Source organism: Mastomys coucha, unplaced genomic scaffold (assembly GCF_008632895.1).
Source record: "Mastomys coucha isolate ucsf_1 unplaced genomic scaffold, UCSF_Mcou_1 pScaffold8, whole genome shotgun sequence".
NCBI lineage: Eukaryota > Metazoa > Chordata > Mammalia > Rodentia > Muridae > Mastomys > Mastomys coucha.
In genome coordinates, this window is record NW_022196914.1 from 70347577 (window position 1) to 70360668 (window position 13092).

General features: G+C 41.8%; 1 protein-coding gene across 11 annotated transcripts in view; it reads left to right on the plus strand.

The window, feature by feature from the left end:
- The window catches only part of Pde4d (phosphodiesterase 4D), a 1511116-nt gene extending 1498250 nt beyond the window's left edge, over positions 1-12866 (plus strand). For 9 of the 11 annotated variants that reach the window (XM_031359970.1, XM_031359969.1, XM_031359971.1 and 6 more), the window contains 4 exons: positions 5360-5514; positions 6509-6631; positions 7341-7523; positions 8107-9401. In XM_031359970.1, the coding sequence (XP_031215830.1) occupies positions 5360-5514; positions 6509-6631; positions 7341-7523; positions 8107-8523 (878 nt within the window). In that variant the 3' untranslated portion in view covers positions 8524-9401. Of the gene's footprint in view, positions 1-5359; positions 5515-6508; positions 6632-7340; positions 7524-8106 lie in introns of all 11 variants that reach the window. The other 2 variants (XM_031359967.1, XM_031359976.1) reach the window with 2 other exon arrangements.
- Positions 12867-13092: the final 226 nt, after the last annotated feature.

Sequence of the window (13092 nt, forward strand, 5' to 3'; positions counted from 1 at the left end):
ACACACACACACACATTAATTGTATAAGACAGGGGCAATGGCACTCTCACGGGTGACATTTTTTTACATGTGTGTAAAATATTTTGATGTTATATTATGATACTATCCTATAAGTACATAATATGCCTTAATATAATCCCACCAGTAGCATCACTTTAACCCCTTGCTTGGCCCTTTTCATCCTGGTTCTTTCGGAAATCCTCACACAGGTGACTTTATGCCTCCTCCGATGACTTAGTGACGTGGTGAAACACACTGTCATTTTCAAACCCATCACATACAGTTCACAATCCTCTGTTATAATAAAGACGTATATGTGTGTCATTTACCTTTTGCCATATTTTGCATAGAGAAATCTGAAAAATTTAAAATTTGACCCATATTCCTCTTAATATAGAATATGCCTTTCATCATATTAATTTTTTAAAAATATAGCCATCCTTCCATTTGATCTCAGGGCTGGGTGGTGCATGCTCAGCTTGGTGGCTGGGCCTTTAATCCTCTGTGCGTCAGGGCTAGCCAGGGCTACACAGTGAGCTCCTGTGGATAATGATCATAGTAATATGTTCATTGAAAAGGGAAAGAGACACAGTGTGCCAAGCCATGAAGGGAATTCCTCCCCAAGATGGCTTTTACTAGGCTTTCCAACTTCTCTCTAGGCACATGTGTAAGCGTAAAACTTTGGACATAAAATTCACAATAAATACAGTTGCTTACCTGTAATCTGTTGTCTTCTCAGAGACCTAGTCTAGACCTGTTTCCTGAAAGAAAAAATAAAACAACTTAAGTCCTGTTAATAGACACTAAGTTACCCATTTTCTTCAGTGTACATCACTTTGAATATGTATAATCTTAGAGTAAAACTTCTTACTTTACATTTATGTACATATTGTTTTATTTAATCCAACAGAAAGCTTATACCCACTTACATTTTACTTACATTTACACCACCTATATTTTATCTCCTATACCCTTGCCTATTCTGAGCTTTTAATAGTTTTAAATTCATTAAAAATTTTTAAAATTTGTAAAGCTCCTTTTTTTAGGGCTTTCACATTTCTTAATTTTTGTTGAATAAGTTAAGTTGGTAATTAGCACTGTAAAATAAAGTTCATTTAAGTCTACCTATACTGCTGTATAGTCCACAAGAAATCCTTATGCCCTTAGTGGAGGAAGACAGTACTGGCAAAGCAAGGATGTCTTTGCCATCTGCAAGCTTACAGTCTTAGTTGTGATAGCTAATTTCTAGGGATGCCTAGAAAGCTAGAACATCTTAATTTCAAGTGAGCCTGAAGGAGCCTTTCGGCAAGAAGTTAGCATTAGAATTAGCAGACTAAGTGTAGGTTACCCTAACCGATGTGCATGGGCACTGTCACCCAACGAATGGGGCCCAGCACAGTAGATGAGGGGAAGGGAGGTAAATGGCGTTCTAGTCTGAGCCATGACATCCATTATCCACTGTTTGTTTGCAGAGGCCTAGACTTCACTCCCTCCCACCTCATTCCCTCTTGGTCTTCGGACAAGGACTAGATTGCCACTGACTGTCTTGGCTCTTCAGTTTATACACTGCAGATCTAGGCCTTTCTTGGCTTCTATAAGCAAACACCTGAACAAATTCCCACAGTAATCATTCCCATCTATATCTGTCCTTCTGGTTGTGTGTCACTGTAGAATCATGACTCACAGAGATCTGGGTTCCAACGGTGGCTTAGGGGGAGCAGAATTTTCAGGATGAGTTTTCAGAATTGCACTTGGGGTTTTTGGTGTTGTCTAATCTCTTAGATTTGAAGAAGTTGTTGATTCTATTTCTTGTAGTAAAGAGAACACTGATCATCTGCATTATGAAATATTTATAGAGATACCCAAGATAGGGCTTGGTATTTCTTATCAGTCCCTTATGGTGTGCACGAAGCTTAAAGACTGTACCATTTCAGCACCTCTTAGGGGATGCAGGAATGTGGTGACATTGCTTGGTCACTTCCAATGTCACTGGACCAAGTATTGGTTGAAAAGGATGAGCTTGGGGATGAAAATTCCCAGATCGGGCACATATCGACAGCTTGTGCTTCTGAGAGTGTCGGGAGAAGAGCCTTTTTTGTTGCACTAGCAGGGACAGATTATTGAAAGCCAAAGTCTAGACCTCCCGTGATTGGCTGAAGTACAGTGAGCACCAGCTTTTCCGGGACATCTGCTGGTAAAGGGACCTTGGTTGGGAAGTAAATCCAGCTCAAAGCTGGGAACTCAGTAAAGTATGTAAAGGCCCAGTGGTGTAGGGCACGTTGGGTCATCCCTTCCAAGGTGAAAGAAGAGTAATTACATATAACCTGTCCTACAAGCAGGAGACACACACATAAGCTCCCAGGACCTGCGTAGGCTTGGAAGTAGCAATCTCCTTTGGGATCTGTCTCCCTGGCTCATTAAAATGTCTCTTCCTGTGTCAAGTCTGCTATGCAGGTGTCTCATGCTTATGCTGGTCTAGAGGAGCTCAGGCATGTCAATAGCTCATGAGGTTGTTTGGACAGGGCTCCATTCAAGATTCATGACACAGAGCTTTAGGATTTTGGAGCAAGGCCCTGCCATCAAAATTAAAATCTAGAAGATTTAAAAACAGCTTAGCTATAAAACTGAAGCAGTAATAAAAACATTTCCTCATAAAGAAAAACCCAGGGCTAAGTGTTAGCTCTTTCAAAAAGTATAATAAAAGCTTAGCATGAAGAGTCTAGAGACAGGTTGCCTGTAACTATTGGCCATAGCGTAAGTATACCAGCTTTATGATATTGGCAATGCTACCTTTCCTAAGAGTCATTTTCGTCATGAGTGTGTATTATATTCAGATCTTCCTAGGAGAGGTGGGAGCTTTGAAGAAGACACAACATACCAACCATTTACAACATATGGAGCTGAGTCCTCTCTGTATGGTGACTTAGGATCTTCTCTTTGATGCTTTTAAGTTACAAAGGAAGAGAAGAATCTAACATAAATCAGATGGCCAGCAATAATCTTCAGTTTTGTTTAGAGACCCAAGTTTCTAGGTAGGTTGGGACATCCGATGAGGGAGATGATGTTCAAGGATAAGGTAGACTGGGCACGTGTAACAGTGGTCCAGAGTGATGGAGGCCTTTAGAGGAGAAATGAGCAGTTGTGTCTTCTGCAATAAAGAAACATTTCATGGAACCGGTGGCTTCTGCAGAAAAGTGTCAGGTCAGCAGGTCTCTCTGCCCACTCCCTACCTTCCTGGTTATACACTGTATGGGAGTGTAAAATTCAAGGACTCTACTCATAAATCCTGGGTTATCTTTAGTGAGATACCACAGACTTACCTTCTGCCTCCTATGTGACTGTGCACCTTCGGTGACAAGCATAGAAGGTTAAATGATGTCTTTGAGGTTCAGTTTCTTAAGTGCTAGGGTTTGTTGTTGCTGTTTCAATTAAAACTAAGCCTTTACTGCCTGGTCCCAGTGGTCCTGCAACAGCAACAGAGTAGAACAGCTGACCACCCCCTCCCTCTATAACCCCTAAGGAATTATGTCCTTGCCTAAGACAAGCTTAGCCAGTACCCTTAGATCTTGCATCACAAGCCGTCCTTAGGTGAAATAGAATGTACCCTCTATAGATCTACATTCCAGATCACCTTCCTGGAAGCAGCAGCCCCTCAGCTGGCCCTGCCTTTCTCTTCCAGGGGAATATAAACCTATTGATATTTCTGTAAGGCCAAGGGAATCCTTCTATCAATGCCCCTCATCGACATATATGCGTATTCCCCTAAAAGGACCCTGGTAGGTTAAATCAAATTATTTCTCTGAGTTAGACAGTACCATGTCTTCCTTCCAGCATTAGCTTCTTAAACATGATTCCACTGTGTCTGTACAGTGTCTTGTGCTCAGATTCTGTGCTATTTTATATTTCAAATGTCTACATGTCCACCCATAGGCTTTCCTAGGCTAGCTAGAATTAAGGCTTGAGTCCTCAGCACAAAAAAAGTAAGACTTAGTCAACATTCTCTTTAAACAGTATTGATTTTTTTTCTAAACAAATAATAGACTGAACACATCTGTATGCACATCTACTCTTGAAACTACGCTCTCTTGTTTCCTGAGCAGAGAGCAGCAGATTCGATGTGCCCTTTCTTATGTGTGTAGTTCTCATAAGATCATAGAGTTCCTAGGGGAACCTCATCCCAAGCCTCCCCAATCCTCTATATCTTCTTCAGAGCAATCAATAAGTAGTATCAGATGTTTGTGCTTTAAAAGAAGCCTCTGAATATAATATTTTATATACATGTTAGAGCATTATATAAATAAAGATCAAATACCCATGCTTTCCATCTTTACAGTGACTTAAGGAAATGAAATAAAGTGCCTTAAATTTTTTCTTTTAAAGATAGGCATGGAGAGATGGCTCCAGGGTTAAAAGCACTTGCTGCTCTTACAGAGGATGCTATGAGTTTAATTTCCGGCATCAACATGGCAGATCACAGTCATCTGTAACTCTGGTCTCAGGGGGCCTCTGATGCTCTCTTCTGCCCTGCACAGACACCAGGCACACACGAGGTACACACACATATATGTAAGCAAAACACTTATACACATAATACAAAATTAATCTTTGGGGAAACAAAAAGCCCTTCTGTGTCTAGGTCTGCTGTTTTCAGGACTAGGAAGAGGCAGAATGTCTTTTTGTCATTAATACAGAGGCTCAAAGCAACATGGGAAGCGCTGAATCTCTACGTTGGGCCTGTAGACAGGTGGACATGGTCTGTGAAGCATGCAGGCAGGAAGGGCAGTCCACAGGCATAGAATATTGCCAGGAACCTCAGGAGGAAACATGGGGGCAAGTGGGGTGTTAATAAGAAGGGTGGGCATAATGAACAAACTGAATACTGTCCTGGCACTCTCTCTGAGTAGGAACAACCTTGCACCCACAATCCATATACTGTATCCGGGCAAGTATTCCACAGTTAACAGGCACCTCATGCCCAGGACACATGGCAAATGTGAGGACTAATGCCACAGTCTTCTGACCTGATAGATCCTAAAGAGATAATGCGGTCCACTTCTTTCACTTCAGGGAACTGACCAGAAGTTCACCTATCAGTCAAACTGTAATCCTCTCCTAAGGCTCCATTGTTCTTTGACTCTTGGATGACTTGACACACTTGCTCTTGGGTGATAGAGAAGTTCAGGGGCAACTATGTCCTAAATGTAGAACACCATAGAACTTGGGGGTTTGTTTTCATTCATGTGTGCTGGCCCAGGTAGGCTCCTAAACAGTTATCCTCCTGTCTCAGCCCTGGAGTGCTGGCAGTGAGACAGACGTTAACCAAACAGCCTTAGTGATCTGTTGCTGTTCTTCTTTCCAGACTCGGAACTTGCCCTGATGTACAACGACTCCTCTGTCTTAGAGAACCATCACCTGGCCGTGGGGTTTAAGTTGCTCCAGGAAGAAAACTGTGACATTTTCCAGAATCTGACCAAAAAGCAAAGACAATCTTTAAGGAAAATGGTCATTGACATTGTGAGTAACTAAACAAGGTGATTCAGGTTCTTAGAGATGGCATCAGGTTGGGCCTGCAGGAACTGCCTCTGCTGCCCCCAGCAGGGTTCTTTTGTAATAGAGCCTGTTCCTAGCAGTTGGGATTTAAGACAAAGGGCCTTCCTAGTCCGGTGGTTTCCTGAGCTCCTCTCAGCCAGGAGCAGCACAGAAGGATGACTCAGCAAATGCAGAGCATTCCTTTGAACTCCAGTGGAGTCTTTCCCTCTTCCCTGCCCACTTAGAAATACCTTCCACTTGACTCTCCTCTCTCTGTACATTATTCAGAGTAGTATGACAATGGGAAAAAAATCTCTGGATATTACAAAGCTATACTTAATTGAAAAAATTACATTCAATTTATTAAATTTCTGTTAGGGTATGTATGTGTGCACACACATTCCTTAGTGTACCTATGGACTCAGAGGATGGTTTATGGGGGGAGGGGGGGTCAGTTTTCGCCTTTTATCACCTGGGTCCTTAGGGGACAAATTCAGGTCATCAGACTTGGTGACAAGCACCTTTATATATCCAGCTGTCTTGTCAGCCCTCAAAGTACCCTTCCAAGTTTTGTTGTGCACAGGGAAGCATTGTTTGTCCTTGATCAGCAACAGAACAGAACTAAGTGAAATCCTGTCCGCCCTGAGTGCTGTTTGAAGAGCCTTGAACCAGCGTGTTATAGTACAGCAAAGGCTCAGCAGTTCGGAACACACACAGAGAATGTGATAATAGTTTTACCTTCAGAGTGTCTACCAGCCACCTAATGTTCCTGTGTTGTGCATGTTTTTCTGGGCTCCCAGAAAACAAGGAAGAGAGTCCCCCCAGAAGTCATCTCCACATATTGTTACTTCATAATTCATAATCTTACTTCATCATAGTGATTCCCCATTCCTCCTCAAACTCAAAATAATGTCTTTGTCCATTTGCAAATCCATCTTCCTTTTGGCTTTAGTTCATAAGACCATCTTTGCCCCGTCAGGTCCTTGCGACAGACATGTCAAAGCACATGAATCTGCTGGCTGATTTGAAAACGATGGTTGAGACTAAGAAGGTGACGAGCTCTGGCGTCCTGCTCCTTGATAACTATTCTGACAGGATCCAGGTAAGCCAGCATCCGGGCTTGCTCTTTCTGCACATGTTAGTGACTGAGGAAGACTAGGGCTGCGTCTCCTTTGTCTTACCTCATATATTCAGAAGCTATACACAGGAGCTTTATCTTACTCTTCTTTGTTCTTAATTGAAAAGAAAATGGTTTTCACACAATATTTTCTGATCATGGCTTCTCCTCCCTGCACCTCCACTCAGATCCTTCCCATCTCCCCAACCACCCAACCCCACTCATCTCCTTTTTTTTGTCTCTATTTATAAAGCAAACAAACAAGCAAACAAACAAACAAGAAAACCCACACAATCAGAAAACGCAATATACAAGCAAAAGACCAGTAAGACAAAAAAAAAAAAAAAGCCTAGTTGTTTGCAGTTAACCAGGTAAAATCGTATTGGTCTGTTCATTCACAAATACAATAACAACAAAAACAAAAACACAACGTCCAAAACTAGATCATTTGTGCAGCTAGGAACTTAACCTTTGGTGCACACTAACAGTGCCTCTCAAGACAGTTAAATGCAGAAGTGGCATAATTCAGAACTATTAATACAGGTGTCAAGTGCAGAGGCACAGCAGGACTGGGCTATTTGAAATAAATCTGACACTACCTGTATTTTTAAGTGTCGCAGTCATCTGATGTGAATTCCTAGTTTCAAGCCAAAAAGAGTAGATGCCGAATAAAATATGCCTTCGCCCACCCCAGGTCCTTCAGAACATGGTGCACTGTGCAGACCTGAGCAACCCGACAAAGCCGCTCCAGCTGTACCGCCAGTGGACGGACCGGATTATGGAGGAGTTCTTCCGCCAGGGGGACCGGGAGCGTGAGCGTGGCATGGAGATAAGTCCAATGTGTGACAAGCACAACGCCTCTGTGGAAAAATCACAGGTAATTCAGCCGCACAGAGAAAGGGCAGAGCCACAGGGAGGGGGCGGAGCTACAGAGAGGGGCGGAGCTACAGAGAGGGGGCAGAACCACAGCTGAAGCACTTGACTGCACTGTCTTTATACCTCACAGTATTGTTTTTTAAATTACTTTGGATTTGACACCATAGACTTCACTTCTGTTGATGAGTCAAAGAATTTTCTTATGATTTACAGTCATATAGCGATATATATGGTACCGTAGTCTCTCACTGAGACTCTCTATCTAATGCGCTTTCCATACATAGAATCCTTGATGTATTTCAGTTATCTGGATTCTCTACAGATTGGCTATTCTCAAATAAGGCCCAGGATCTAGACCCTATGTAAACAACTAGTTTTCCTTTCTATTGTAAATATCCCTTGAGGTAAGAGTTCTAACTTTGGCCAGCTAACAGCAACACTTCCATGATCTGTTGGCTCAAACTGACCAGTTTACCAAACTCAAGTTAGTAATCTTCTATGCAGGCTTTTATCGGGGAACCATGATTTGATTGAGCTTCTCCAAGTTTCTTAGTCTCATTGGATTTCTTTTCTTTTATGACCAGGTGGGCTTCATAGACTATATTGTTCATCCACTCTGGGAGACATGGGCAGACCTCGTACATCCTGATGCCCAGGACATTTTGGACACTTTGGAGGACAATCGTGAGTGGTACCAGAGCACAATCCCCCAGAGCCCCTCCCCTGCACCTGATGACCAAGAGGAGGGCCGGCAGGGACAGACTGAAAAATTCCAGTTCGAACTAACCTTAGAGGAAGACTGCGAGTCAGACACTGAAAAGGACAGTGGAAGTCAAGTGGAGGAAGACACTAGCTGCAGTGACTCTAAGACTCTGTGCACCCAAGACTCGGAGTCCACTGAAATCCCCCTCGACGAGCAGGTTGAGGAGGAGGCCGTAGCGGAAGAGGAAAGCCAGCCCGAAACTTGCGTCACCGCAGATGATTGTTGTCCCGACACGTAACAGTATAAAGGCTGTCCCACTTTTTCTTTCTTTTTTTTTTTTAAGTAGAAAAAATTGTTTCCAAAGTGCATGTCACATGCCACAACCATGGTCACACCTCACTGTCATCTGCCAGGACGTTTGTTGAACAAAACTGACCTTGAACTACTCAGTCTGGCGCTCAGGAATATTGTAACCAGTTCTTTCAACCCCCCTCCCCCCATGTCATCGGAGAAGGGAGATATCTTCACGAACATGATGTTGACATGACATCAGCTTGGTAGAGCTGACAAAGCAGATAAAATCAACTCCAACTGTTTTCAAGGGAGCGTGGCTCATCCAGCTGTCCAGACATGGAGCGGATTGCAGGGTTCCTTTCTGGTCTGCTTGCAGAAATGTTAAGAAGAAAGAAGGCATTTGATGATGTGTGTGAACTCACAGATGAAGCAATGAAAGTGTCCCGACCCAGACACAGCTTGGATCTGTCCCCAGGAAGAGGATGAGCCACAGAAGTTGCATACTTTTCTAATTTCAAGTCTTCCTGATACATGACTGAACAGTGTGGTTCAGTGAGCTGCACTCACCTCTACATTTTGTATGATATGTAAAACAGATTTTTTGTAGAGCTTACTTTTATTATTAAATGTATTGAGGTATTATATTTAAAAACAAAACAAAACAAAACTCTGTTCAGAATTTCATCTGCCACTGGTTATTTTTTTTTCCTAAGAAGTAACTTGCAAGTTTTCAGTACGGATCAGTACTACACTGGAGAAATCTCATTTACGAATTTTACTCGCACCTTAGAGTTCATAGCAACTAACTGATTTGTAGTGATTCATTCTTTTATATACTGATGACTTCCATATTCTAAAACAGAGAAACAAATTTATGTTGCCGGAAACCCTTTTTGTAAGTGTCCATTGACTCCTCCTTTTCTTTCACTCCTCTGCCCACCAGGAGAGTTTGCTCTCCCACATTGCTTCCCTCACTGTGCACAAAGTGAGTATTTATTCTGTAATACGTCTGTGTGCATTACGTCCAGTGTGTCTTAAACCTCATAGGAGCTCAGTCATCAGCTGCTGTTGTCTGAAGTAAATGGGAGCTATATAAATACCCAGTAGCTAAAACAGTCAAGTCTTTTCCAGGCATTTTCCTACCCACTGCCTTCTGATGACTTACTTTTTTTTTTTCTGTGTCAGGAGACATGCATTCACAAATGCTTGTCCGTGTAGTCACCCATACATTTCACGATCATCTTATTGTTGCTCACATCCAGTTACAGGAAGAAAAACATTTTCCCTTCATGCTGCTTGATTTAATGTCTGTACCAGCTCCCACCCATATTCACTTGATGGGGGTCTATCCCTACCATTCTGACTGAGAAAAAAGAAACAGGTTGTCAGGTTAGGGCTGAAGTTGAATTCTACTACATGGTTCTGCCTTTTCCTTTAGCTTTTCCTCTGAGGTTGCAGAGGGAAAACATGCTAAGTGTTACATAGGCAGTTCTTAAGAATGTCAGCCAACACTATCAACAAATACCAGGATAGCTATTTTTCGAACTGCCCATGAACATGAGGAGTATCCCTGGGAAGCGGTTCTCACTGTTGCAGCTGCTCTTTCCTAGTGGATAGCCCAGTAACGCGTAGACATTGCTATTGATTATTACTGCTCCATCAGCTTGTCCCATAGGAAGGCCTGTTGCTGACACACTAAAGGAGAGTTGATGACACTGCCTGCTCCAGGCAGGTAGTTATGCCATGGAATCTAAAACAGTGGAGTGTGTGAGTCTGCCTCACTAGAACATTAAGAGAGAATTCCAGATTTCAGTTCCAGGAACTCAGTTGACTTTCTAGATTAGTTCCCAGGGTTACTAATCAGTGTCCAGCCTAGACCATAGTTGTATGCTTGGTGTAAGGTTTGGAGCCCTTTTTGGCACCCAAATGGGGACTAAAGGGGAGGGTGGTATATGACCAAATGGAAAAGGAAACATTTAAGAAAAGTTGTAAGTCTGAAAGAAAACATGAATGAAACTTCTCAAGGAAGTTGGGGGCTAGTGACTGAGAAGGTAAATCAGTCATCAGGCAGGGAAACTACCCAAGGTGCACTGAATCCAGTTGATGCTTAGATCCTTTGGTACACAAGTATTTCTTATTTTTTCATTTTATGGATTCCTGAAGGAGGTCTAGAAGGAAAGGTGAAGAGTCTAGAGTTTATCCCCCTTCCCAAATCATTCTCACTTTCTTCCCTCCCTATGTGTGGCATTTCCCCCGACAGAGTGCCTGTAGTCTTCATAATAAAATAAGTAAATAAATAAATAAGCAATATGTCATAAACAGATCCATACTGCAAGCATTTACAACTACAGTAATGGAGCTTTCGTTTTGTAGTGTGTTGGTTTTTAATGGCACTGTGCTGTCGAGGTACCCACGGGTGGACAATCAAGCTGTAGAGGACACATAATATCCAAGAGTTAGGGACTACTACACCATACCTACTCAACCATCTGCTTACCACCCCACCCCGTTACCATGCCCTGCCCCGGCTCACTCACTCATCAAAGTGTGCTTCACAATACACGCTGCATTAACAAGAACATCTTTATAACAAGTGGCTTTACATTTCCTAAAATGCCATAAGAAAAAATGCAATATCTGGGTACTGTATGGGGAAAAAGAAGTCCAAGATTTGCATAAAACCAGTACATTTCTGCTTGCAAGTTACCGAACACGATAACGTTGTTTCCATTATGTCTTCATCTACATCAGTTAAAAGTCACAAGTAACACAATGTAGATAGAACAAATTGCAGATAAGGAGAGAAAAAAAATAAACTTGAATGAAACAGATTTTACAGAAAGCTTTATGATAATTTTTAATGCATTATTTATTTTTTTGTGCCATGCATTTTTTCCTCACCAAATGACCTTACCTGTAATACAGTCTTGTTTGTCTGTTTACAACCGTGTATTTATTGCAATGTACATACTGTAATGTTAATTGTAAATTATCAGTTCTTATTAAAACATCATCCCACCCTGGGATGGTGGTGACATATTTGGAAACTCTTGGTGAGAGAATGAATGGTGTGTATACATACTCCTTGTACATTTTTCTTTTTCTTCTGTAATATAGTCTCGTCATCATAGAGCTTGTTTATGGAAAATTCAAGAAAAATATAAAATACATAAAGATATATAAATTTAAATAACATAGCTGCAGGTCTTTGGTCCCAGGGCTGTGCCTTAACTGTAACCAATACTTTCTTCTGTTTTGCTGCATTTCAAAGTTAGGTGATAGCGAGGCTCGGGCTGGGCGTTTTTTTTTTTTTTTTTTTTGGAGCCGTGCTCTTCACTGACTGGATTACAAAACTATAGATCACTGCTGGAGAACCTTCTGACCCTTGCGAAACGAAAGCTCTTAAGTATGTGTTGCCATGGAGTCAGATGGCACCAATGGTGCGTGTTTACCAGCTGAGTACCGGGAGCTACTTCACCTGGACACACGGATTGGTTTTCTTACTCCCAAACCACATACCAATTAAACAGTCTTCTCCAGTGACCGCAGAATGGCCTTCCGGCTCCTAGACCTCACAGGAAGATGAATTTGATTTGAAATGGGAGGCATAGTTCACTGATCTCATCAGTCCTGTGTTCACAAGCTTCCTGCCATGCCAAGACATATTTTTAATACTATCTTTTTCTCCAAGATTAACCAAATTTATATATGTATGATACATAGTCCATATGTATGATACATATGCATACATACACATGTACACGTATGTACATGTAAATCATCTACTTAAACACGGTTAAACATATGGTGATGCCAATTCATGTAAAATAAAGAGTTCATGTCTCTCTAAAATTGTTTTGTGCGTCCATGTGGAGTTGTTAAGCCTAGCCTTGTACAATGGCCAGTCCCGAAAGCCACAAGAGCTTCCTGGTAGAAAAGGTGGCCACCTCTCACTACAGCCCAGCCCTTAGAATGTGTGACATAGAAAAAAGAAATTTTTTTTCTAGGAAAAAAAAATGAGCCTCCTATTATTTCATTTTATTTTTGACACAGACTGTAGATTTTAGCAGCCCTGGCCCAAAGGAATTTGATTACTTTTGTTTTAAACAGTACAAATGGGACACTATACTCAGAAAATACATCCTTTACTGATTTCAGTTTTTTAATTGCTTTATTTCTTTGGGTATGTTTTCAGAGTGGTAGACTGGGTGTGAGCATCGCAGGTGATGAATGTGTTAGTGGGTTCTTAGCCTCTCTTACAGCCCATGGGGATAGCACTGTACATCAATACCTTCATATAAAATTTTTATATGCCATGAAAATAAAAGCATGGGTTGATTCTGCCTACTTATGATTTTTGTCTCTTACAAATAATGAGATTTTAAGAGGTACTTTAGTCAGCACACAGTTCCGACAGGAACGGCCTTTTCTGACATGACAGACTAGCAATCTCAGGTCAGTGCTGATATTTATAACCAGTGGAACCTTAGGATGTCAGCCCTTCCATTCAGAAACCCCTTGATTCACTTGTATGACATAGAAGGTGCAACACAGCTTTCTAAGTAGGTCCTAG